We start from the raw sequence: 25,801 nt of genomic DNA, 5'->3' as shown, positions 1-25,801 counted from the left end.
TGTGTTTGGTCAACATAGGCATATATGGTTGTTTTGGTTCTGATAACGATTGTGTTCTTTTTTTAATGTTGTTAACCGACTTGTTCCATTGTCAATAATAAAATGAAGGGCAAGAGTAGGCACAATTAAGTTATGGTGCGACACTGTTTGCCATGTCACAGAAGTATCATTATGATTGTGCCTCAACCAAACATTTTCACTTCATGAAACCTTTCCCATCCGGCCATCCCTTGTAAATATCTGAGTTGGTGGTTGTCTGTTTGCCCCTTACCCATCCCCATTTAAAATTCAAACCCAACAACCTTTTCATGCCAAAGCTCATCGAATCTTGAGAGCAAAAGCTACCAGGGTTCGTCCAGTCTATAGACCTTGCACCAATTTACCCTGCATTTAATAGCAGTTCCTTTGTCCATAGTCTATAATTGGTAAATGAACGCGCCGGAGTGAATATCATTTGAGTAAACTATGTTCTATGTACGTTTTTTTTTGCTTCGGTAGTGTAGCACATGCATCTTAACTAGTTCAAATACAAAATGTGTTGTGAACTTGGTCATTTACTATTGTCTACAAATATTCTGATCATCTCAGTTGCCAGGATGCGACTTTGATACTTGCAGGTTTATAGTCTGAGTTGGCTTATATATCTCAAAGTGTATGGTGTGAGCATATCAACTAGATTAGGCACAACTGGAGAAAGATTAGACACATCATGTTTGCTCTTCTTTTTTCTAGTTTAATTAATGCATTGAAGAGAAAGATTTTCTTAGCATATCAACTAGATTAGACAAAACTGGATTTTGTATTCTCCAGTTGTTGTTAACTAAGCCCTGCTCTGGTGAGTAATAATAACCCTGTGGGCTTTATGACTGCTGAGCTTTCAGTTAAATCACCAGTAGAAGGCTTTATGCCTTGCGAGCTATGAGTATCCCTTTTATTCATAATGTAGATGCTTATAAAGAGTTGTTTACTATTCGATTTTTTCACACATCAACACAGTATTATGTATGACGTTTATTTCTGTTTTTTTTTAAATCTGTTTCTCTGTTTCTGCCTGTTTTTATTTCTTATAGTAGGAACTTAATATCCTTTACTTCACAGCTGTGCCCGTCGTATCCACACAAAGCCAGTTCAGTGGTTTTACTGAACGAGCTTAAATTACCATTTCTCCGATTGCATGAGCTTGCAAATACTCATGAAGTCATGATGATGGTGGTACTCTTCTAAATGTTGTCGATCCAAAGTCTGACTACATGTTCTTTCTGCACCTAGATTTGGGATCATGTAAGCAAAAGGAGCTGTGTCTGGTGCAGCTTGCTTTGAGAGTAGAGCTTGGAAGAATGCACACTGAGAGTAGCTCTGATTCATAATTGGTAAGTATAAATTTAGCAACGGCGCCGCAGTTTCAAGTCCTCTTGGCCCTGAATTGCGATGATCTGTAGCGAGAACTAAATAAGTTAGAGATTGATGCAAGGATGCTCCTTGTGATGATATAGTTTTGTGTCCACAACCGTCATCCAAAATATTAAATTTGGAGATTCAAACTGTGCGCATAGATCATGGTTTGTCAAATTGAAGGAGATCGTTCAATAATTTAATTTTGTGCTTCCCTTTTCTGTGCAAATATCGGAGAGGCACATCTTGGCCCGGGTGATCAATCTGCATGTCATTGTTACGGCAAGTGAAAAGTGCTTAGAAGATACTCCTGTCTGAAAAAGCTGTCCCTCAAATGGATGTATCTAGCTCTAATTTGATGCTAGCTTTTTCGGACGGAGGGAGTATTTAGTAGAACTCAGAATAGTCGTCAGGTACATGTCGTTAGGTGCTAATCCTCTGCACATCCACGTCTGTAGCATAATTCACGTAATAAGAAGGCCTGAACTGCAGAGGCCTTTGCAAGAATGAACAATGTGAGCATCCTCGTCGAGAACTCAGACTTCTGGATTGGCCCTCGTGCCGAGGCTGTGCCCCTTTGCCGCCCCTAACTTCTGATCTTCTCTTCCAACCCCCTCGCTGGCCCCTCTCCGACCAATCTCCGGCGGCCATGGTGGTCGGCGGTGAGCAGGAGCGGGCGTCACAACTCTCAATATAATCCTATATACTTTCAGCATAAATCAATACATATATGACCACACAGAACTGGCAACAAAAATTCGGGATGGGGTGGACCAAGTGTTGGCAATTACGCATATGAATGTTGTGACCATACAAACAGAGATATAGGGGCCACCCGAATGCCAAAGTCCAATTTTTGCCTTCAGTATCGACATCCAAAGGGGCCGTAAAGGATAAAAGGGACAATAACGTACACAATCAATCACTCCAATGACCATTGTTGTCCAATTTCACTGACACTCGGGTTAAAAAAAACCGTAAAGAATGGCGGTTAAAAGACGAAGAACAATATCTCATTTGAACAACATTTGTCTATGTTAATCATTATCCAAACTAGGGCAATATCACATCTTAAGAAACAAACAAGAGAAAAAAAATCAAAGTAAAAAATCATATGAAATATGATATAATATAAACATTATCCTTGCTATTCCTGCATCAAGGGGGAGTACGATTCATGGAATAATTTCTTAGATGTACCGTCCTATCCCAGGTGTTGGGACTCCTTTTGACGGGATCAGTGGAATCTTTATGATCAAAACCCTGAATCTTATCCGGTTTCACCTATAAGAGCGGTTTTTATGTCTGCAATTTTCTTTTCGGGTTTTTTTTCTGCTTTTTCCCTTTTATTTTCCTTCCTTTCCTTTTAATTCGTTCACATTTTTTGCGAATGTAATTCATTCACAATTAAATAATATATTGTTAATTTCATGAACTTAATTTGCTGAAAACATTTTTAAAATTTGTGAACATTTTTACCTAAATGCCAGAACATTTTGTGCATTTTGGGATTTTTTTAAACATGTTTTAAGTTCGTCAACATTTTTTTGAAATGTCAGACTTTTCAAATTGTGTTTTTTTAGTTGATGATCTTTTTTATTTCCAGAACGTTTTGAAATTTGTTATGTTTTTTAATTCACTAACTTTTTTGGAATTTATAAACCTTTTTTATATTTGCAATTTATTTGAATTTTTGAATATATTTTTTGTTTTCTAGATTTTATTGAAATTGTGAACATTTATGAAATTCATGAACATTTTACGAATTTCACAAACATTGTCATTATTTGAAATCCGTGAACATTTGAATTTTGAAATATTTTTAAATTCACAAATATATTTTGTTTTTGAGGAAATTTTTTAATCTATGATTTTGTTACAACATGTAAGAATTTAATATTTTTTACATACTCCTAAAATTATAGGATGATTAAATTAAACTAGATAAAAGTCCGCCATGTTATTCGGAGTTCAATTCAGGCATTTTTCGACTTTTTCGGTAACCCCGTTGTGGAAAGTCCGCTATGTCATTCAGCGTCCAGTTCAGGCGTTGGTTGACTTTTCCATTAAATACCATTGTGGAAAGTCCGACATGTCTACTTCAGTCTCTGATGAGAGCGACACGGGATGTGTCTATTCCGAAGAGCCCCAAATATGACGATTCGGTATTACCAAAATATTCAATTCTGGTCCAGAGTTCTTTTGTTATAGATTTACCTTCTGTGACTAATTGTTATTCCTATGGATCTAAATTGTACTTGCTAAGAAATCATTACTCACTCTTGTTTGTTTCTTTGTTGGATATTATTTGGATTTCAGGTACACCGAGTAGTGAAATGCATGGGCAAGGGAGTAGCATCACTACATCACTTGAGCACACCATATACCTTCATACAATCCTTAGACGACAGTCAAATTGTTATGTGCTAGTTGTAGTATAACAATTGGATAATATTCATCTACCTCCCGCGAGTCTTTTGTCGCTTAAGTTATGCTACTGATTATTTTGATATATGTCTATTTGTGTGACATGGGTGTCCGTTTAAACAAGATAAATCCTGCCGAAACTTCTAAATATTCCAAGATTTTGTATTATTAAATTTGTGTGGTACCACTGCAAGGTTGAGTTAAAATCCGGTGCGCTACAGTACATGGTGTACAGATGTACATCTATTATTCTATTTTAAAAAGAGTATATAGGTTCATCTGTTAAACCATATGGTTTAACAAATACCATTGTGGAGTATATGATTGAATTAGTACATGGATGCTCCAAAGACCGAGTATATCTTAAACAATTCCTTGCATATAATTAAATTTGTACTCTAGAATTTTCTGCATATATGTTTTCCTAATCATACAGTACAACAACCACTATTACGATATTTGTCAAACCATATGTTTTAGAGATATATGTAACATAGATATGTATATAATTTACATAAGTATGAAACACTATTTACAAAATCAATTTTGTTACAAATTACAAATTGAATTCAGCACAACACATGAGTATTTTTCAGTAATATATATTCCAAATATATAATAAATATAGAATACAATTAATATTTAACTTTGATATATTGTTAAGTATGCCAAATAAGTAATAAAACTATAATCCTTAACACAGTAGGATGATAAGTATAAAATTTTAGTATAAAATATGTTATAAACTCTAAGTCAAAGGGTCGATTGGACCCATGAAAAAGTAGATAATTTTAATATGACATTTGGAACAAAATTGTATCATCAGTAACATAAAACATAATTTAGCAAGATAAACTCCACATGCACACTATTTACAACAAATAAAGATTTTTTTGGCGACTGAAGTAAACAACGCCCACTTCTTAGTGCATCACGTCTATAACCTTGTGTCACGAGCTCATTCTGTTCATATTCCACAAGAGAAGCCAGAGGCCTGACAGACATCTTGCAATGGCTGACACCCATGAGAATGCGTTCATCCACACCCGGCATGGTCTCAACAGCCTTGGAGAGTACCTCGTGGAAGTTATTTTGGTTCAACTCAGTGGCACAACTCGGCTTGAGGTGAACCATTGATATGATCATATCAAATACAATGTTCAAAATTATCCAGTCTTGAGTGGTAGCATTCTTGTTCATTTCTATTATCTTATTGAGCTTGTTCATCACTGATGCATTGACATGGTCAGAGATGACACCACTAGAATCTTCTCCATTGATCTTTTTGCATGTCTCCACCATGCGAGACAGGGGCGGACCCAGGACAAAAATGACCTGAGGTCCCATGTTTATCAATCCTTATATTATTTAAGGAGGTTTTGGTTGAATGCACACATTTAATGGCATTCACAATGTATTGATTCTTCCATTGTACTACCAATGATAATGTGTTTGTGATTAGCAATATAGTGGATATAACCCGTAAGTACAGCACAAAAATCAAAAGACTGGAAATAAACGAGAAGACCACATGTTTGCCTTCTGTTTATGTCATCGTTGTCTTCTTCTTCCATATATTTTAGCACTTTGACAATTGTAGGAACATATAAGTCAAACTCTTAGTTTTGTAGTGAGAACTTCATAGAGTATCTACAAAAGGAAAAAAAACTATGAATCATGTGTACATACTATTGGGGAATGGCGGTTAAAAGACGAAGAACAATATCTCATTTGAACAACATTTGTCTATGTTAATCATTATCTGAAGTAGGGCAATATCACATCTTATAAGAAACAAACAAGAAAAAATAAATCAAAGTAAAAAACTCATATGAAATATGATACGACATAAATATTATCCTTGCTATTCCTGCATCAAGGGGGAGTATGATTCATGGAATAATTTCTTAGATGTACCGTCCTATCCCAGGTGTTGGGACTCCTTTTGACGGGATCAATGGAATCTTTATGATCAAAACTCTGAATCTGATCCGGTTTCACCTATAAGAGCGGTTTTTATTTCTGCAATTTTCTTTTCGGGTTTTTCCTTTCATTTTCCTTCCTTTTAGTTCATTCACAATTAAATAATATATTTTGAATTTCATCAACTTAATTTTCTGAAAACATTTTTAACAATTTGTGAACATTTTTACCTAAATGCCAGAACATTTTGTGCATTTTTGGGATTTTTTAAACATATTTTAAGTTCGTCAACATTTTTTTGAAAAGTCAGACTTTTCAAGTTGTGTTTTTTTAGTTGACGAACTTTTTTATTTCATGAACGTTTTAATTTTTTTATATTTTCTAATTCACTAACTTTTTTGTAATTTATAAACATTTTTTATATTTCCGATTTATCTGAATTTATGAATACTTTTTTGTTTTCTAGATTTTTATTGAAATTTTGAACATTTTACGAATTTCACAAACATTGTCATTATTTGAAATCTGTGAACATTTTTGAATTTTTAAATATTTTTAAATTCACAAATATATTTTGTTTTTGAGGAAATTTTTTGAATCTATGATTTTATTACAACATGTAAGAATTTATTATTTTTGATAATTGTTTTTTAAAGGATATTTTGTATAAAAATTAAAAGGTAGTGAAAACAGAAAACAAAAGGGAAAATATACACGTAATAAAAGAAAATGGCGCCCGCGCCCCTTAATGGGCTGGACATTTTTTGGTTTCAAGGACATTTTTTGAATCTACGATTTTAGTTTAAAATATGGAATCATTTCTCTATTTGTTATAAATTTTAAAAAGTAGTAAAAACAGAAAATAATAAAGTGAAAACGTAAACGTAAAAGAAAATGGCGCCTGCGCCCCGTGGGCTGGACCAAATCGCGCAGGGGAGTGCGCGTTTGGTAGGTGTTCTCCGGCCCGCGCGACGATTAGGTGGGTCGCAGGCGAGAGCGGCGACAAGCCCTCAAAAAAAAAAAGACGAGACCGGCGACCGAGCAGGCAGGGAGGCCGGCGGCGACCACGACGGCGACCGGCGGCTGCGCAGGTGCTTTCCTCCCCTTTTCCCCATCTCCGCCCCCTCCCGCATCCCTGCTCCCGTCGCTCCTTCCCTCCGCCATGGAGGTCAGCGGCGCCCCAGGACCGGCGGGCGCCTTTCCCCTGTGCCACACCCCGCCCGCCGTGCCCGCCATCCTGTCCCACGCCCCTGCCGTCCTTCCTGCCCGCCCTGCCATCCTCCATGCCCGCCCCTCACGTCCAGCCCTCTGCTTAGCTCCTCTTATGCCGCCACTACTGCATCTCTGACACTAGCGGTATTATGCAGCAGCCACTGGTTCGTTAATGCATTCTTGATGTTTCAGGGTGTTAAATTGGTCTTAAGCTTCAATCTAGTATTGCAGATCATCACACCATGTTCACCGTTTCTTGCTCAGTGATTGATGTCTTATCAGATTTGTTATCGGGCCCAAATTGCAAACTGTACTTCCACCAATCTAGCTTTGCTTATCAGATACATAACGAAACAAACTTGCAACTAGCATATCATACTGAGAAGTCTTAAAACTTAGAACAAGGATAAAAGAAGGAAGAAAGACAGAAAGATAGGGTTAGTCCGTAGTACGTAATATGCATAAGTTGGTGGCTATGTTTTTAAGGCGTCTCTAAGGCGAGGCGACGCCTAGGCGTCGAGGCGCCCCCCCCCCCCCCCCCCCCCAGCGCTTTGCAAATATGTCCGCTTTAGGCGTCGAGGCGCCCCCCCAGCGCCTTAAAGCAAAGCGTCGCCTTAAAAACATAGGTTGGTGGAACTCAAGTGTCCATCAGCCTGGAGCCCTGGACATTGGTACTAGCATATTAGTGTTCCATAGTTTGAGGTGACTAAGCCGGGCTGGGAGCACTGTCATGCCGATGGAGGGATTTACTTACCGGACATTGGAAACCTCCTGCTACGTGCTTTACCACTTCAGCCCAGCTAGGATCTTCCAATAAATGGTGGCGACGTAATCTACTTTCTGCTCCCAAGGTGCGAGCTCTGTGAATGTTATTTTCCAACTCAATTGGAAATCATGTTGATGATTATATTTCCACAAAACAACCAGAACAGTTTGGTTTTAAATACAAGAAGCATTTAAATAGCATGTAGAACCAGTTCTTGCACAACATGAGGAAGCACCAACTTATCACCCCATTTCCTGTTTTCCTTAGAACATATAGATATGACGTGTATGCAGCCCAGTCCACTAATTATTCAGATTGCATTGCAAACGCCCTTTTATACATTCTAAGCTTTTAATTTTTCATCCAGGTGGCTGCACATATCCTCCAGAATTTTACCTTCTATTTTACTAGCGCACCATCGCCACAACCGGCGCCTCTGCTGCCGCCTCAATGGACTTGAACTCCGACGATGACTCAGACTCCGAGTTCGACGAGGACCTCCAGGAGGATCTTGACCTGGTCCGCCGCTCCTGCATCATTGCCGGCGCTGACCCAGACGCCGCCGTCGCACAGGCCTCCTCCTATCTCGTCGCCCCTGCGACGACACAGCGGTGGCGGCAACTGATGGCTTGTCGGACAAGGAGGAGGAGGACGAGGACCTCGCCCTCGTTCGCAGCATCCGCGAGAACCTTCACCTGAACAAGGCCTCGCCCTCCTCGCCGCGCCCGATCTGCATCTGGCCGCCTTCCGACACGGAGGATGATGAAGAGGATGGCCTCGAGACGCTCCGCGCGATACAGCGCCGCTTCTCACACTACCATTCTGGTGAGACCACTCACGATCCGGTTCTTCCCAGTTCCAGTTTGGAAGTGCCTGGTGAGTGTTTTCGGCTTGTTCGGGACTTTGTGTGCATTCGCATTTCTTCTGTGTATGGACATGTCTGTTTGATGGTACATCAAGGATAGTACGATATAGCCTGGTAATCCCTATTCTAGATAGATATCTCAAAATACCATGAGAAACTTCCAAGCTGAATTTTGATTACATTTAATCATAAAATATTCAGTGCATTTCGTTTGGTATGAAAGAAGTATCTGATTGCCATTTTTGAGTATTTCTGATTTTATACTGTTCTGAATTTTATGTAGCAATGTTGTCTTATAAAGGCTAGTAACTAAAACATGCTACATCTGTAGTAACTTCCATACAGTGTTAGCTTTGAATGTTAAACTATGGGCTGTGCTAACACAATATGTAGTGTTATCCTGATACTAGAATTGCAATGCATGAGAATAACCCATTACAAACTCTGTCGACAAATTAGATGCAATATATGGTTGATTTTCTGATTCACGAGTTATTACATGTAAGCAGAACCCTTTTCTCTTGAAGACACGCGTACCAGTATATAATCGAAAACTCAACATATACAATGTTATCATAATTCCTGAATAGTGTAAAAAGGCATATATGTCGATACATAAAGGGTCCCTTAATCTTTATTTACCTACTGAAGGTACCTCCACTGGTCCATTGGAAAACATGAAAAATGAGGCATCGAAAGAAGGGGACGATGAATTTATTGCACATCGACCTGGTGAAGAGGATGTACAGAACAAAAACATGAAAGCTCTCACTCAAACTGGGTTCCCCAAAGCTGCACTGTTGTTAGTAGATGCTCTCAAGAAGAACAGAGCATGCCAGAAGTTTATTAGAAGGAAGATGATTAACATTGAAGCAAAGATTGAAGTAAATAAGGATCTTAGGGATCGCGTCAAATGCCTTATGGACTATCAGTTAAGCTGCAGAAGATCATTTAGCAATTTTTTATGCCACAAGGTGGATCCTCGTGTTCGATTGATTTCCTCTAAAAAACAAACCGCACAATCCGCAATGGTAATAACGTCAGTATTTACAGCTGTGTATTGTATATTAGATAACATATATAATCACCTTATGATATATAGACTTATAGAGCACTTGTACCTTCTGTTGTTGATGTTCCTATTTGTTCTCTGAAAACGCCACGTAGTTATTAACTTTCATTACAGATTTTTCTACACCCACGCTTGTTTCCTGCATAAGATAGTTGTAAATACCTGTATGAAAAGGCGAATAGGTTTCGTATCCTAGTGCAAGTAGGAATGACATATGTTGGTGGTTTAAGTGTGTCACCTGTGCTATTATTTTCATTGCTCTCTTCAGGCAATGTTCCCTGAGATTATGTGATTGTTTGATTAGTAGAAATTCAAATATGAAATAGCATCCATTTGGATCTGGTAATCATCTACAACAAATTTTCATTGAATCGGACTTGCATATGTTGATTAGCAGGGTAGATCTCTATTGTATAAGAAGCTAGATGTTGATTTGCAACTATGTTGTGATAGCATTTTCAGTCATGTTGAGTCTGTTGACTAAATTACTTAAGATCCTTTTCTTGTTAACATGTATGTATTTTGTAGAATTTAATTGAATTGCTGTTCTTTATTTTAGGGATATTGAATTGCTATTCTATCACACTTAAATCAATTTATTTATTAGACAGATCAATTCTAAATATTGTTTCTATTGTACACGTACATATTCTTCCTCTGTTGCCCGAACCATTGTTTTCCATTTCATAATGGAGAGAATGGTACATAAAAACATAGTAGCTCGCGGATCATGGGAATATAGTCACATATTGCTCTGTCATGTGCATGAACATGACTCTCAAGTGATTATCTTTCTTGATTTTTAGGAACAGATAATATGGCACTTACAAAAGAGTATTCTATTCTTGCAGAATAAATGTAAGATGTCTCCATTACTTCTTGGCCCAGCTGAGAACCCTCATATTGAAAAGTACAAGTAGTTCTGAAGCAATTCCCAATGTCGCTTCAGAAGCATTCATGGTCAGATACAGAGAAAGACAGGCTTGCTAAAGGAATAAAGCAGCAGTATCAGGAAATGTTAATTAAGGACTCCATGAAGAATGGAAGGTTTGTCGAATTATTGAACTCTTTGCACCAATGTAGCATTTTCATCTTCTATTTCGGTCATGGATCTTGAATCATGACTTAATCACTTAATATCACATTGAACAACCCATTGTCATAGTTTATCAATTATTCTTTGCTAACACTTGAAGAGCACCCCTTTTTAAGCTTCAAGAGTGTTAAAAGTTTTGTACTCCCTATGTCCCAAAATAAGTGTCGTTGATTTAGCACAACTTTATACTAACTTTGTACTAAATCAACGACACTTATTTTGGTACGGAGGGAGTATCTGGTTCTAATAGCTATTTTCCATTTTTCTTGATGGTTTTCTATCAATATGAATTCAATGGGTTCCTGACTGAACTGTCTATAAATTATGAATTGACAGTCTTTATAGTCTCTATAGTTGTGCTACTGGGGTATTTGTTTTCCGCAAATTGAGATGTGGGTTTGATGCCAAACTTATGAGTTTTAATGTAATTTTACATGGTCTTCTGCTAGAAGATTTGACATGCAATCTTATTCTGTTATTCCTTTTTCGTTCTGCAGTTCCAGTGGTGACTTCAGTGCTGTAGATATGGCTTATGCACTGACGAACGCTGGGGGTAATTTTGAGGCGACTCCTGAGATTCTCCGGTCAGTCTTGCCATTAGTAAACTGGGACTATATCGCTGCTATGTACCTGCCTGGTCGATCCGGTGCTGAATGCGAATCAAGGTACTTTCCCTCTAGAAGATTTTTTTCCCTTCTAGCGCACGGAGCAATTTTCATTTCGCTCATCTTGCAAAAGTTTCACCAGATCTTACTTTGCCATCTCTCCTGATATTGTCATTTAACGTTTCTGCAATATGTGTCTGCATCTGTGTTTTCAATTGGTTAGTCCTAATTCAAGAAATTGTAATTTTATTCTCTAGGTGGCTAAACTATGACGATCCACTGATTAATCACAACGCCTGGACTGCATGTGAGGAGAAAAGACTTATACTAACTGTCCAAGAAAAAGGAACGCATAACTGGATTAATATTGCAGTTGCGTTGGGTACACAGAGAACACCTTTCCAGTGCCTTGCCCGTTATCAACGCAGTCTTAGTCCCCACATATTGAAGTATAGCAGCACACCAAAGACTCAAGTTGTCGATTAGGTACAAGCTTATATATCTTTGTATCTTATATTAATGCTATATACGTAGTACTGATATCATGTTGTTTATGGCGAATGCTTTTGTGACTGCAGATGGCAATCAGTGACCAGTTTGGTTTCTTCTCTTCTACAGAGAGTTTCTTTTTTCCTCCATCAATATTGGTGGCCGCTCTAACTTTCTGAAGCTAGAGAAAAAGAAGACACAGGGGCAAAGGTTGTAAACATATCAAGTATGGTTTTACAGGCATAAGAGAGGATAAACTTTCTCATCTAGTCATTTTGCTTGTGTCTAGCAGGGTTATGAGCTGAAGGCGCATCAACTTGGCTTGCCCAAGGCTCTGTCTGATACAGTAGTTTGTGTTAAATTTCTGACCGAGTTGAGCAGAGCAATTTAAGACTAATTCATACCATGCTGTAAATTTGTTGCGCAAACAAACTGATGAACCAACAACTAAATTAAAACTTGGGCATACGAAACGACCAAGGGCTCCAGCCAAGTATCATCACAGTCACCAACATGGTAGTAGACACAAATCACCTAGCAACGGCGGCTTTAACTTGGGTGTTTTACCTGCTCTAGCATGGTTGATGGTATTTTTACAGAACTAACAAAAAACTGCCAACAATTTGTTCTGCACCGATAGGGTTTTGGTGTTGGTTTGCCTGGTCGTTTGGCACAGAAAAATAAACACGCTCCAAGTGCTAGCTTCAGTTGGGTTCAAACAAACAAAGTGCAATCAATCAAGGATATGGGCACCAAAGTAAATTACAAAAGGGGATAATTGAGAGAAGGGGTGGGAAATGTGGGTGGGCCACACCACATATTCTTTCAACCATTCGATCTTCATTTCCTCCTTAGTTGTCAGTCGCTGTGGTCGTTAGATCTTCATCCATTCAACGTATGTATATAGCGGGTGATAAGACATTCTCGTCTTACGCACTGTTTGGCAAATAAAGAGACAAAACATGCTAATGAATTTTCTCCAACTCTTATCTCTAACAATTTATGTTTACATGCTCCTAAAATTATAGGATGTTTAAATTATAGATTCATCTCCAATCTCAATTTCTCAGTGTTCCTCGATTTGTGAAACAGAGACTGGCATGGCTCTACGTGTAGCAGTACATGTTGAGATTTGCCGGAGCCTCTAGCATATACTCCCTTTGTTCCTAAATATTTGTCTTTCTAGACATTTCAAATGACTACTACATACAGATGTATGTAGACATATTTTAGAGTGTAGATTCACTCATTTTACTCCGTATGTAGTCACTTGTTGAAATGCCTAGAAAGACAAGTATTTAGGAACAGAGGGAGTACATCCGATTATCCATGTTGTAAAGTCCAAGTTTTTTTCTTTTTGAGTCTTCAGCACCGAACAAAGAATCAAGAGTCTTTTTTATGCTAAAAAAATGCTCAAAAAAAAGAAAGAATCAAGAGTCTTTTTTGATTGCAAATTTTTGTAGGTAGCTTACCAAGCTGACTGCTTGGTAAAAAGAATCAAGAATCTGATTTGGTTGAAACATCACTAGTACTTTTGGTTTGGTAGGAGGAACACGAGCTGCTAGCCTTAGCTAGTAATTTTGGCACAGCATCATGTGATTCACTCGTACTAGTCCCTGCCTTTATTCCATCTGGCTCTATCTTTAATTAATTGACACAATGAAGCTACAGTTGCAGTACATATATGACCCAGATATTGGAATTTAAGCTCTGATTTTTTTTTTGTGTACGCTCAGGGGTGGTTGTAGTACACACGGTGCACATGGAGCAATATATTAAACACCTTATTTTCGTTTGTTCTAGTAAAGTTACAGTTGAAGATAATTAAATCTGAAATTAACAAAAGCATGGACAGCACCTTTAGATATTTTATCACATACTCCCTCCGTCCCATGATATAAAAGCGTTTTTGGCATTACACTAGTGTCAAAAACACTCTTATATTATATGGGACGGAGAGAGCAGTACGCATTGCTATTTTTCGGAGTAGACAATATTTGCTCAGGTTCTGGTGTTGCTCCGTCAGGAGTTAAGCCGACAATGCACCGTTCTGCTCCATTGAATTTGAGGCAAGTACAAGACGACCTTGGTGTATTTTTGTGGTTTGCAAGTTGTTTTGGTTATTTTTGTGGTTCACCATTCTTATGTTGTTTGATCTTTCTGTGTTGTGGATACCTGTTCGGTTTCAGTGTTTTCTGCACTTGCAAGTTTCAGTTTTAAGCCCATACGTTCAGCTTTGACAGCTCAGTTCACGCATCAGTCGACTCTTTCGGTAACTGAAGTGTCCGCCATGTCATTCAGCGTCCAGTACAGGCATTGGTCGACTTCTCCGGTAAATACCGTTGTGGAAAGTCCGTCATGTCTGCTTCAATCTCCGATGACGATGAGAGTGACACAGGATGTGTCTATTCCGGAGAGCCCCAAATGTGATGATTCAGCATACCGAAATACTCAGTTCTGGTTCAGACTTCTTCTGTTATGGATTTACCTTCTGTGACTACTTTTTATTTCTATGGATCTAAATTGTACTTGCTGAGTAATCATTACTCACTCTTACTACCTTCGTCCTAGTTTATTAGTCCCCTCAGTATTTTGCGCCAAATTTTGACCATAGATTTAACTAAGAAAATAATAATGCATGTCACCAAAAATTATATAGTTAGATTCATATTTGAACATAGTATCCAGGGATATTATTTTTTGTTACATGCATTAACATTTTGTTAGTTAAATTTAAGGTCAAATTTTAGCATAAAATGTGAAGGGGGTCAATAAACCAGGACGGAGGTAGTATTTGTTTCTTTGTTGGATTTTATTTGGATTTCAAGTACACCAAGTAGTGAAATGCATGGGCAAGGGAGTAGCATCACTACATCACTTGAGTACAACATATACCTTCATATAATCCTTAGATGACACTCAAATGTTTATGTACTAGTTGTAGTATAACAATTGGATAATATTTATCTACCTTCTGCGAGTCTTTTGTCATTTAAGTTATGCTATTGATTATTCTGATATATATGTCTATTTGCATGACACGGGTGTCCATTTAAACAAGAGAAACCCTGCCGAAAATTCTAAATATTCCAAGATTTCGTAGTATTAGATTAGTGTGGTAGCTGCCAGGTTGAGTTAAAATCTGGGGCCTTGCAGTACATGGGTGTATAGATGTACACTCATTATTTCTATTTTTTACGGGAAAAACTTCCAATATATTCATCTTCAATCATAGTAGTACAACAAACATTAGAAATAATAAAAAATGCATCCAAATCCATGGACCACCTAGCTACGACTACAAGAATTGAAGTGAGTCGAAGGCGCGCCGCTGTCATCGCCCCTCCCTTGTCGGAGTCAAGCAAACTTTGTTGTTGTAGACAGTCGGAAAGTCGTCGCGTGCTAAGGCCCCATAGAACCAACGCACCAGAACATCAATCGCCGCGAATGAAGAGTGTAGATCAAAAGGATCCAACCCGAAGACACACGAACGAAGACGAATGACGAGCAAATTCGAGCAAATCCACCAAAGATAGATCCTTCGGAGACACATCTCCACATGCCCACCGATGATGCTAGATGCATCACTGGAACGGGGCTAGGTGGGAAGACCTTTATTCCATCTTCAGGGAGCCGCTGCCGTCTCACCTTCCCGAGCAGGACACAAACCTTAAAAAAGCTTGAAAAGATCTAAAAACGGAGCCCTCCCACCGGCAAGGGCCGAGATCCACTTCGCCTCCATGGCCCTAAGGCCACCGGAGACGGGACAGACCGGCGCCGGCGCCGGCGGAAGGCAGAGAACCCTAGCTTGGCGGCGGCTGGCTACACTACTTGCCTTCATTATTTCTATTTAAAAAAAGGTATATAGGTCCATCTAATAAACCATATGGTTTAGCAAATATATGATTAAATTAGTACACGGATGCTCCAAAAACGAATATAACTTAAGCAACAATTAAATTTGTACTCTAGAATTTTCTACATATATGTTTTTCTAATCATATAGTACAACCACTGTTACGATATTTGTCAAACCATATGTTTTAGCGATATATCTAACATAGATATGTATATAATTTACATAAGTATCAAACACTATTTTAAAAAACATTTTTGTTACAAAGTACAAATTGAATTTAGCGCAATGCATGAGTATTTTTCGGTACTATATATTACAAATATGTAATAAATAAATAATAGGATTAATATTGAACTTTATTGTGTTGTTAAGTATGCCAAATAAGTAATAAAACTATAATCCTTAACACGGTAGGATAATAAGTGTAAAATTTTAGTATAAAATATGTACAAACCTCGGGTCAAAGGGTTGGTTGGACCCATAAAAGAGGATATAATTTTAATTTGTCATTTGAAACAATATTTTATCATTTTCAGCATAAAAACAAAACTTAATAAAACAAACTGTACAAGCACACCATTTGCAAAAAATAAAAAAATTAGGACAAAAACAAGCAACACCCATTTCTTAGTGCATCACATCTCTAGCCTTGTGCCACGAACTCCATTTCACAAGGGAAGCCAAAGCCTTGACAGGCATCTCGTCATGGTTGCCACTCATGAGCATGCGTTCATACACACCCGACATGGTCTCAAGAGCCTGAATAACATGGCAGCCAACATTTTGCTCTCTTCTTCATTTTTCACAGTATTTTTTTCCTCGCTAGATAATATTTAATTAACCACCTAGAACAATAATTTTAGCACAAAAAGCCAATTAGAAATGTTATAATCATAGTATATTTTTTTTGCAAGGATTAATCATATCACATATGATACTAATACAAATGAATGCAATGAAAATGATACATATCAATGCAATGCAAATAGGCAACAAAAACAGAGTACCCGACAATTGCTCATCAACAAAAATAGCATATTTGTATAATTACTTGTCAACAAGAATAATCTACTTCTAACATTACTCGTCTTTATAACTTCACAAGAACATTGGAGGAAGAATACTAAAATGACATGTATATGCAACCAAGAAAACCACCTTGGTAAAACTAACAATTGATTTCGCCCTAAAATCACTCATGCCCAGGAGCCAAAAGCAACCATTTTGACCCATTTATCCATGTTTGAACTGCTAAGAATCCTTAGAGAAAATGAGAATAAGATTAAAACTAGGTGGATGCAGTGACAGAGAATTACCCTCGTCAATAGTTTGATTCCATCTTCCATGGTAAGTAGATCAATGTCGACTGTTGCACTTGAGACCCTAAACAAATCTGATGAGTCCTTCCCCGGCTTTTCTAATCACTCTTTTCTCTTTCTCTTCATTCTGTTCTGCCTCTATATCATTATCCTTAAGTACGATGTGATGCAGCCTCTCGAAGAAATTTTGTTTCATGCTTGTAGTTAACGCTAAAAAAAATTCAATTGCTTGTTCCTTTAGTTAATCAATGTCAACCTCCAAAATATGGAACAAATTTTGGACAACAATCTCATTACTTGACATGTCATTGTGCAGCTTTGTAGTGTCGTCTACAGGCCCAGGAGTGACAAGTCTGGTCACACCTGTGAGTGAATTGCTTAGCATCATAGTTGTGTCCCGTTCATGGCTGAATAAGTCTTGAGAGCTCAATGGTGTTGTGATCTTCCAGAGAAGCCGTTGATGCTTGATTATTTCTATGCACTTATCTTGGTCTCAGGTGATCTTTCAATAAGCGTAGAAAAATCAATTCTATATAAAAATAATGATACTTATTTTCCAAAGTATGTCTCTCAATCTAGCCTTCTTTATAGCTCTTCCCGTGCAAATGAGGAGGCTGTCGATCCATGATCCTCTCTTGGGTGATGGTACTACCCTTAGGGCATCTTCTTGGTTCTCCATGGACACTTGGATCACTATATTGCATAGAACTTTCAATGGCTATAATAAACCAAAGTGGACCCCTTCTTTGTAACGACACTTAAATATAATTGATTGGCACAATTTTCCCACATACCACTTCTTGGTCATCAATCAAATAAGTGTTCTTTTTTGTAGGAAAAATCAAATATGTGTTCAACGTTAAAGCACTCATAGGTGATACCCCTTCCTTCCTAAATGTAAGACATGATTGACTTTGCATGATCTTTGATGCATGACTTTTTGACCACTAATATATACCAAAGTACATGGATTGAACACGTATAAATGGCATTGTCATGTTTGTCTTGCAAAATAATGTTATTTCATATGTCTGTATACTTATGTGAAAATCATAGTCAAAATTGTGCAACGAAGACCAAAAAAGTCAACCAACCGGCGCCTTATATTTTGTGAAGAAGGGGGTATTTTTGTAGACCGGCACCATTCTCCCGTTAACAAACAAATCCAGTCATAACTAACCCACTCCACGCACCCATAAACAATCCTTTGATTCGTAGGATTTTCATAGTATTGCCATCCTATGGAATTTTTTCTATAGGTGTGTGATTTTGTAGGAATGCAATCCTTTGGAATCATTCCTATGGAAGAAGCTCCCGGGGAAAAAAATCTCATAGGATTCATTCATTATTTCTTCCAATCATATGAACCGAAGGAGCCCTTTGCCAAAACTGAAGCACCTCGTTCATCCCTTGGCCTCTTTGGTGCGAACAGAGCGTTGATCTAAAATCAGAATTTACATTTTATGCACGCGGACATTTGTGTGCTCTCAGTCTGCCCACTTCTTGTAAACCTATAAATAAGTTGATATTATTTTTGTGATCACAACGGCGCCCGTGGCCTAATGGATAAGGCGTCTGACTTCTAATCAGGCGATTGTGGGTTCGAGTCCCACCGGGCGTGCTTCTATTTTTGTTTTTCACGTTTTGCAAACACTTCATTTCTCCTGCGTTTTTTTCTTCTTCTTGTGGAAATATATTTGTTGACTAGCTATGAATCATCGACACTTACTTTGGGCTGCAAATTCTATCCCATCTGTTGGGTGAGCATGAGCACATATACTCGAATCTTTTTTAGTCAAGAAACTTGCCCGTCTAGCTCAAATCTATCTCATGTTCAAGAATCTTGTGCGAGAATCGTCCCTCTTGTTGCTTTCACGTGTGCACTCACGATGCAAAATTTACCTGGGTGCTGGCTTCATCATCGGCGATTTAAAATCCTACTGTTAATGTTTACGCACATGAAAAGTGATCGAGCTCGGAAAAAGAACAAAGATGTGCTTACTAATCTGTGAGGACGACCATTCAAAGTTTGGTATTACGACACAACATGTAGGAGGAGAAGGAAGATAAATGACGGAGGAGGAAGTGAGGGAGGTCGATTGGTGAGGCGCCGTCGCCCTCCAATTTGCAAAACAAAATACACCAAATCTAGGATGAAACGACAACAATAGTTTTAGAACTATCTTCCATCTTTTTTTTCATGGCACTCTTCCTTTGTCATGCTTGTCTTGGAAATGCTAGTGGATCACTCGCTTCGAAGACAAACACCATGCTACCTAGATGTGGCAATGGCAGATGAAGAGGGGGGGGGGGGGGTGACGAGGCATGACACAACACCGCCATATGTGAGAGATGGTGTAGGGCGACGGTAGGATTAACATCATGGGCGTGGGAGCCTACAACAAAGACCACAAAGATGCAGTGCATGGAGGTGGAGGTGGAGAGAGTGGCAATTCGTAAGAGAGTTACAAGATCAAAATAGGGTGAAAGAAGTGCCACTAAAATGAAGGCAAGCAAAGATTCAACAATCAACTGATCCACAGGCTAGAGCACTCGGTTTTGCTATTGAGAAAGGGTGGGATACTTTTACTGTTGGAAGAACTTTGTAGGGTGAATCCCTTGACCTTTGGAATAGCTTGAAAACTATATGTGATGAAATTCAAATGAATGGGGGTAAACATCACATTAAGTGGATGCTGAGTCACTGACAATTGATAAGAAATTTACTGTTATATCCTTGTATTTGTTTTTGGTTAAATTTGACATTGGCTTTCCACATAATTTTTTTGTGGAAAACCAATGTCCTAGCTAAGATCAAAACCCTTTAGTGGCTCTTGACTAGAAAAAGCATTTTATGGCCAGGGACTATAAATCCTTTTGTGGCTCATTTTAAGATAATTTGCTTAAAAGGGGTTGGAAAGGTAATAAAAATTGTGCCTTTTGTGGTTAGAATGAGTTTATTGACCATTGGTTTTTTTTACTTGTTCGGCTGCTAGGTTGATGTGGATCCTGAAGAAATGTGCTTCTAATCTAAACTCTACTCCTAATTGTCTCAATGATTTCTTGGGTAGATGGATCTGATTATTCCCTAGACATGATAAGAAACTTGTTTTGGTTGGTGTTGCAACCATGTTTTGGACTATTTGGAGATGTAGAAATGACATTATGTTTGAAAGAAAAACTATTAGTGGCTCTTTAATCCTTGTGAGGTTATTGTGTTCGTCGGTCATCGATTGCCCAATTTTGCAGACAAAGCAGCCAGAAACAAGGGTGTTGAAGCTAGGAGCAAAGCTAGTCAAGCGAGTAACAAATGAAGTTTAGCGGGTGCCGCAAGGGTAGAGGCCGTGAGTTCTTCGGATTGGTGGTTGACAGATGGAGATACTATAGTTCCTGACTTGGCGCTCCATTGAAGTTGCTGCTTCTCTTGCTTGCTCCCCTAGTCCTGTGTTTTAGTTTTGTTAATTTGATGTTTTCTCGGAGTCAATTTTATCTGTTGGCGGGTTTCCAGCCTTGTCTGGCCTCTGGTCCTGGATCATGTTCTATTCCTGATGTGATGGTAGGTCTTCGTACCTCCAGTTTGTAATAGACTTAATCTTGAATATTTGTTGATGGCGCTTTAATCTCTTTGTATGAAATTGGAGGGGAATAAGGTCCCTTTTTTTGCTAAAAAAAAGGGCACCTGGTTTTTTGCAAATTAATTAGGAAAATTATCTCCTACTTAATTAATGGATGGATGAGGCAAACCTTTTACCTCCGTCATGGAAAATAAAACAAGTCGGGGTTCATCGATTTTGTCCCCACTTTTACAGAATGTTTGCTATTTTTTTTGTTGGTAAATATCGGTCACCTAAAGTCATGACCGGAGTTGTTGACCTATTGACTGGAAACGTCAGGACTCGAGAAATTTCCAGACAACTGACGATGAGACAACCTCCTAATAAAAAGTTGCTCTCTCCGTCTTCGTTCACTTTTATAAGACATTTTAGAAAGTTCAGGCAGCTTCTGAAACGGTTCAAAATCAGTTGTCTAAAACGTCTTAAAAAAACGGAGGGAGTACTAAGATACAACTCGCTGAACCTATCTAGCGCTGAGGTCAGGATGGAAAACTACTCAAGTGTACTTTAGCAGGCAAAATAAAAAATAAGAATCGCACGTGGAATGGATCACGTCGAAAGCAAAGGCAGCAACTCAAAACGAATAAGAAAAGAAAAGAAAAAAGGAAAGAAAGGAGTGAACGCCGCCCAGCCGACGCGTCCTTTTCGGTGCTCTCTCTGCTTCACCTTCACGCACGCACGCTTCCCCAATCCCATCCAGCAAGCAAGCAGCAGCCCCCGTCGCCGTCCGTCACCGTCGTCGTCGCCGCGGTCCAGCCCTCCGGTCGGCGCTGGTACGCTCCCCCGCCTCTCTCCCCGTTAACTTGCCCCCTCCCTCCTCGCCTCTCCTCCTCAGGGGCCCAGGCCGGGCCGAATTCCTCGCCCGCTCGTTCCCCTCCAGCCTAGTAGCCCCAGCAGCCCCCTTCGCCGGCCCCTGCCCCTGCTCTGGCGGGGGAGGGGTCCCGGCCGATTTGGCCCGGCGGTAGCTAGAGCCGATCGATCGATGCACCACCCACGGAGCCCCTGACGCTCCACTGTGGCTGCGATCCGTTCCATGGCCCGCACATCACGCATCACTCGCGCCAGCCCTTCTGCTCATGCTTGCTTGCTTGGCTGCCCGGCCCGGCGAATCCGTCAGTCAGTCGGCGCACTGCAAGTCTGCAACCGCCTAAGCCGACGCTCTGTCTGCTCTGCTCTGCTGTTATTTCACTGGGATGGATCTAGATTCCAGTCCAGTCCAGTCCGTTGCTGCTGTTGTTGTCACACCGCGCGCTCCTATCCTAGCGTGTACTAGCCAGAGCGCACTGCCGCCCAGTAACATATTTTGCATAGTGCGTTGATCCAGGTTGCTGACGCGTAGGCGAAATCCGTGCGAGTTCTGCAGATCGTCGCCGGCAGACAATGTGGGGCGAGAGGGCTCATCACAGGCATGGGCACCATCACGACCACGTTCCGTCCGGGGGTTCCAAGGACCGGCAGCCCAAGTTCATAGCAGACAACTACAGCTCGGTAGATGAGGTGAGTGTCCTCTCTCCTTTTCTCATGCATATCAAGTGTTGACAGATTTCTCTGCTACTCCTGTTTGCTCTGAATCCTGCTGCTGCTTGTTGAGCATAATTTTTTACTGCAGAAAAAAATAAATAAGACAGAGGCCATCACCTGGCTTATTACTCTAGTATTTGCTTAGTTATTAAAACCTTAGGACATTGCACAAACCTGTTATTCAATGTTTTAAACTGTTTCTCCGACGTTGAGAAATAAGACAGAGACAATCTGCAGGATAAACGTTGAGAAATGCCATATCCTGGCAGGGAATAAACTGTTTTCCCCATATGCCACATGCCCAAATCTGCATAACATAAACTGTTTCTCCGAGCCACAGATTTCCCTTCTGTATTGTTGCTCACAGTAAACATTGTTGAAGTGCTTTCAGCTACCTCAATTCCTTTTAAAAATAAGTAATCATATCGTTTGCATTCTCTACCACGATGTAATTTGCTACTATTCCGATATATATGAAGGTCATTGCTGCATTGAGAGAAGCTGGGCTTGAATCATCAAATCTAATTCTTGGCATCGACTTCACCAAAAGCAATGAATGGTCAGGTAATGTTACTTCTGTATCACTGTCACATCAGATCTGCTGTTTTACCCAACAAGATCCCTGTCGTTTAAGTGAATAAGTATTCTTCTGAATTTCTGTAGGTAGGCATTCCTTTGGAAGAAAATCTCTGCATGCCATTAGTGGCACTCCAAATCCATATGAGCAAGCCATCTCTATAATTGGGCGAACACTATCACCTTTTGATGATGATAACTTGATACCATGCTTTGGATTTGGTGATGGTAAGTATTCGCTTCACTGTTTTTAACTTTCCCATTTTAACTTTGCTCGAGGGAAATCATGTACTTCTTTTATGACTTGATAAAATGTGATTCAACCTGTAGCTTCTACGCATGATCATTCTGTCTTCAGCTTTTACCAAGAAAACCGTCCTTGCCGTGGTTTTGAGGAGGTTCTTGACAGATACAGACAAATTGTTCCACATTTGAACCTTTCAGGTAAATAAGGCTTATTCCCTCTTTTCCTTCAACAGAGATTCTGGGATTGTAAAACCATAACAAATATGAGTTTTTATCTGCCTCGGTAACTTTGACAGTGGAGACAGTCTTTTTCTAATCAACAAACTGTTTTTAGGATGACTTATGTTTTAAAGTAACCATATAGTGCTATGCTTTGTTTCCTTGCTTACTTATTTGATGACGTGCACGCCAGGCCTCCCCACCCCTCTCTGCAGTGATGGATAGCTAGCTCTACAGTTTTTTGTTTTCTGGTTCTGTTTTCTGTCTCGTTACCAGTTCCTTTCGGCTAGCTTAGGTAGTTTTTGTTTTGTTTTCACTGGGCCGCTTGTACAGTTTGCGTCATCTTGACATTCCCTGCTAATGTAAAAAATGACATGAATTTTGGTGTTTGTTCGAGAAAACAACTTATTTGATGATGTCCTGAGATTACTGTACGATAGCACATAGTAACAAATAGCCCTGTCGGTGCTCAACTATTCGGTGCATCTGTAAGTTTTTTACATCACTTGTTGATAAGATTTGCATCATTGTGATTGTTGCATCATGATTACATACATTATGTAATCTGTGAACATGGTGCGATAGCTATTTGACTAAGACAAAGGTGTTCGCAGTATAACTCATGTATTGTGTTTCGACTGAATAATAATGTGTCTATGATGCCGTCTCTGTTTGGGGGCAGCTGAATAGTTCACCAGCAATATTCAAATCTTCTGTTTGTTGCCTCATAATTTTGTTGAACTGTTCACTGTAGGACCAACTTCTTTTGCACCTCTTATCTACGCGGCGATGTCAGTTGTCGAAAGCAGTAACTGCCAATACCATGTCCTCGTCATCATAGCTGATGGACAGGTAATGTGTTTATCGTAGTAGTACAATTTTTTTATGAAACTGCAGCCATTCAGCGTGAGCCTCACTTTAGCAAAAGTTGTAGGTGACCACTTCAACTTCAGGTGGAAGATTAAGTCCACAAGAACAGGCAACTATACAAGCGATTGTTGATGCTAGGTAAATGCAGTTCATATATCGTTATTCAACTTGGTGTTGTATTATTACTAAAGCCTTTTTTGTTCGCTAGCTTCTATCCTCTTTCAATTGTGATGGTGGGGGTGGGTGATGGGCCATGGGATGCAATGCAGCATTTTGATGACTGTATTCCTGACAGAGCCTTCGACAATTTCCAGGTGTTTTAACAGTACTATTATGTTGCTTCAGTTCCAAATTTCTTCAGTGCCAAGAACAATGATTCTAACTGTGTGTCTTGGAGTTAATGATGCAAGGAGGCTGATGATTCCAATAAAAAGAAAATATCATACTGCATTGAGATTAATTTACTTTGTTCTTGGACTTGGAAGAATTTCTGATTTGCATTGCATTTATTTGTCTGTTGCTGTACTTATAACCTTGTTGATAAATTACTGCAGTTCGTGAACTTCACTGGTATCATGTCATCAAGCAAGGATATGTCAAAGAAGGAGGCCGCATTTGCGCTTGCAGCGCTGATGGAAATACCCACCCAATACAAAGCGACTCAAGGCCTCCGACCTCCAGAGTACTTGCTCTTCTTCATTCCTTGAGGCCCTGCATTAGTTATTCTTCGCATCCTTATGAAAGCGTTCATTTTCCGATCTTGTACTTAACACCTTAGCCTAACTAATCTATCAGGAGGCACGCACAAAACGCCAACCCTCCGAGGATCCTTCCCCCTCCCAGCAAAGTTCTTGAACGTGACAATATTGTCGCAGCTTCTCATACTCCAGCCGCAACCTCGCAGTCAACCGACGTTGGCTACACCGTTTCGGATGAAAAGGTTGGTGCACCTTGAGGCCAGTAACTCCGCCTCATATTCTTTTTACAGTTATGACCTTAACTCTTTTTTTTAACATGAAAGGTATGTCCCATCTGCTTAACGAATCCAAAGGACATGGCTTTCCAATGCGGCCATCTGGTGAGTCTCTAGCACCAAACTAACTCAACCTCTGAACATATAATGAAGCAGTTCACTGGAAAAATTGAGATGCAATGAAGTACTAGCTCCTTTGTTGGATGAGTACTCTGATCTAACCCTCCTCCTGTCTCCTTTTATGTCTGTCGCAAGACATGCAAGGAATGCGGGCCAACGCTATCGACATGCCCCTTGTGCCGCGCGCCAATCACTGTCCGTGTAAGGCTCTTTTCATAAAGATGATGCAGACTTCTGGAAGTGAAGAATCAGCCATTCATGCAATATGTTATCGGCAGTAATCAAGGAGCAAGAAGTTGGGCGGGCAAGGAGATATGTACATGTTCATAAAGCTTTACTGTATAACATGTCCAGCGCCAACTGTTTCGGCTGTCTGAGTCTGATGAATAATTTCCATCACCTCTTGTGCAGTTTATTCCTGTCATCTTGTAAAAAAAGTAGCAGCAGTAGTCGTAGTTGAAAATCGTGTTTTCCTGTAAAACCTAAATGAATCAATACTTCCTCCGTTTTTATTTAGTTCGCGTATTAGCTTTAGTCAAAGTCAAGCTTTGTAAACTTTGACCAATTTTATAAACAAAAATATTAACATATACGATAACAAATCAACATCATTAGATTTATTATTGAATGTACTTTC

The 25,801-nt window shown here is 39.4% G+C and overlaps 1 protein-coding gene, 1 non-coding gene and 1 pseudogene across 6 annotated transcripts; all 3 read left to right on the top strand.

Annotated features, from left to right (window-relative positions):
• The first annotated feature begins 7,570 nt into the window (after positions 1-7,570).
• LOC125547283 (uncharacterized) lies at positions 7,571-12,355 on the top strand (annotated as a pseudogene). The gene is made up of 7 exons (XR_015599100.1): positions 7,571-7,805; positions 8,088-8,545; positions 9,237-9,616; positions 10,509-10,704; positions 11,251-11,418; positions 11,616-11,844; positions 11,937-12,355. The product of XR_015599100.1 is annotated as an uncharacterized LOC125547283 (transcript).
• Positions 12,356-18,573: 6,218 nt separating this feature from the next.
• Positions 18,574-18,646, top strand: TRNAR-UCU (transfer RNA arginine (anticodon UCU)). The gene has a single exon. It is a non-coding gene; the product is annotated as a tRNA-Arg (tRNA).
• A 2,610-nt stretch (positions 18,647-21,256) lies between these two features.
• Positions 21,257-25,680, top strand: LOC125546176 (E3 ubiquitin-protein ligase RGLG3-like). 4 transcript variants are annotated; one of them, XM_048710348.2, is made up of 12 exons: positions 21,257-21,412; positions 22,003-22,136; positions 22,640-22,724; positions 22,824-22,964; positions 23,067-23,180; positions 23,956-24,053; positions 24,136-24,209; positions 24,280-24,385; positions 24,626-24,753; positions 24,867-25,011; positions 25,093-25,149; positions 25,300-25,680. In XM_048710348.2, exons 2-12 carry the CDS (start codon positions 22,020-22,022, stop codon positions 25,381-25,383), a joined length of 1,149 nt encoding a protein of 382 aa, XP_048566305.1. In that variant the 5' UTR covers positions 21,257-21,412; positions 22,003-22,019; the 3' UTR covers positions 25,384-25,680. The 4 variants fall into 4 exon arrangements, with proteins under 4 accessions (XP_048566305.1, XP_048566304.1, XP_048566303.1 ...); XM_048710347.2 differs by having other exon boundaries at positions 21,258-21,412; positions 21,964-22,136; XM_048710346.2 differs by having other exon boundaries at positions 21,258-21,412; positions 21,951-22,136.
• The last annotated feature ends 121 nt before the right edge of the window (positions 25,681-25,801 follow it).

This window comes from Triticum urartu, chromosome 3A, assembly GCF_056163025.1.
Source record: "Triticum urartu cultivar PI428250 chromosome 3A, HENAU_Tu73, whole genome shotgun sequence".
Classification (NCBI taxonomy): domain Eukaryota; kingdom Viridiplantae; phylum Streptophyta; class Magnoliopsida; order Poales; family Poaceae; genus Triticum; species Triticum urartu.
The sequence above is the reverse complement of the archived record's forward strand: the minus strand, read 5'-3'. Positions and strand labels throughout refer to the sequence as shown.

Excerpts from the sequence above, each read along its gene's own strand:
- LOC125546176 (XM_087514212.1), top strand. The coding sequence starts at position 21,673 with ATGGCCCGCACATCACGCATCACTCGCGCCAGCCCTTCTGCTCATGCT. Across the intron at positions 22,965-23,066 it reads ATGCTTTGGATTTGGTGATG|CTTCTACGCATGATCATTCT; the intron begins GTAAGTATTCGC and ends TTCAACCTGTAG. Across the intron at positions 25,150-25,299 it reads CTTTCCAATGCGGCCATCTG|ACATGCAAGGAATGCGGGCC; the intron begins GTGAGTCTCTAG and ends GTCTGTCGCAAG.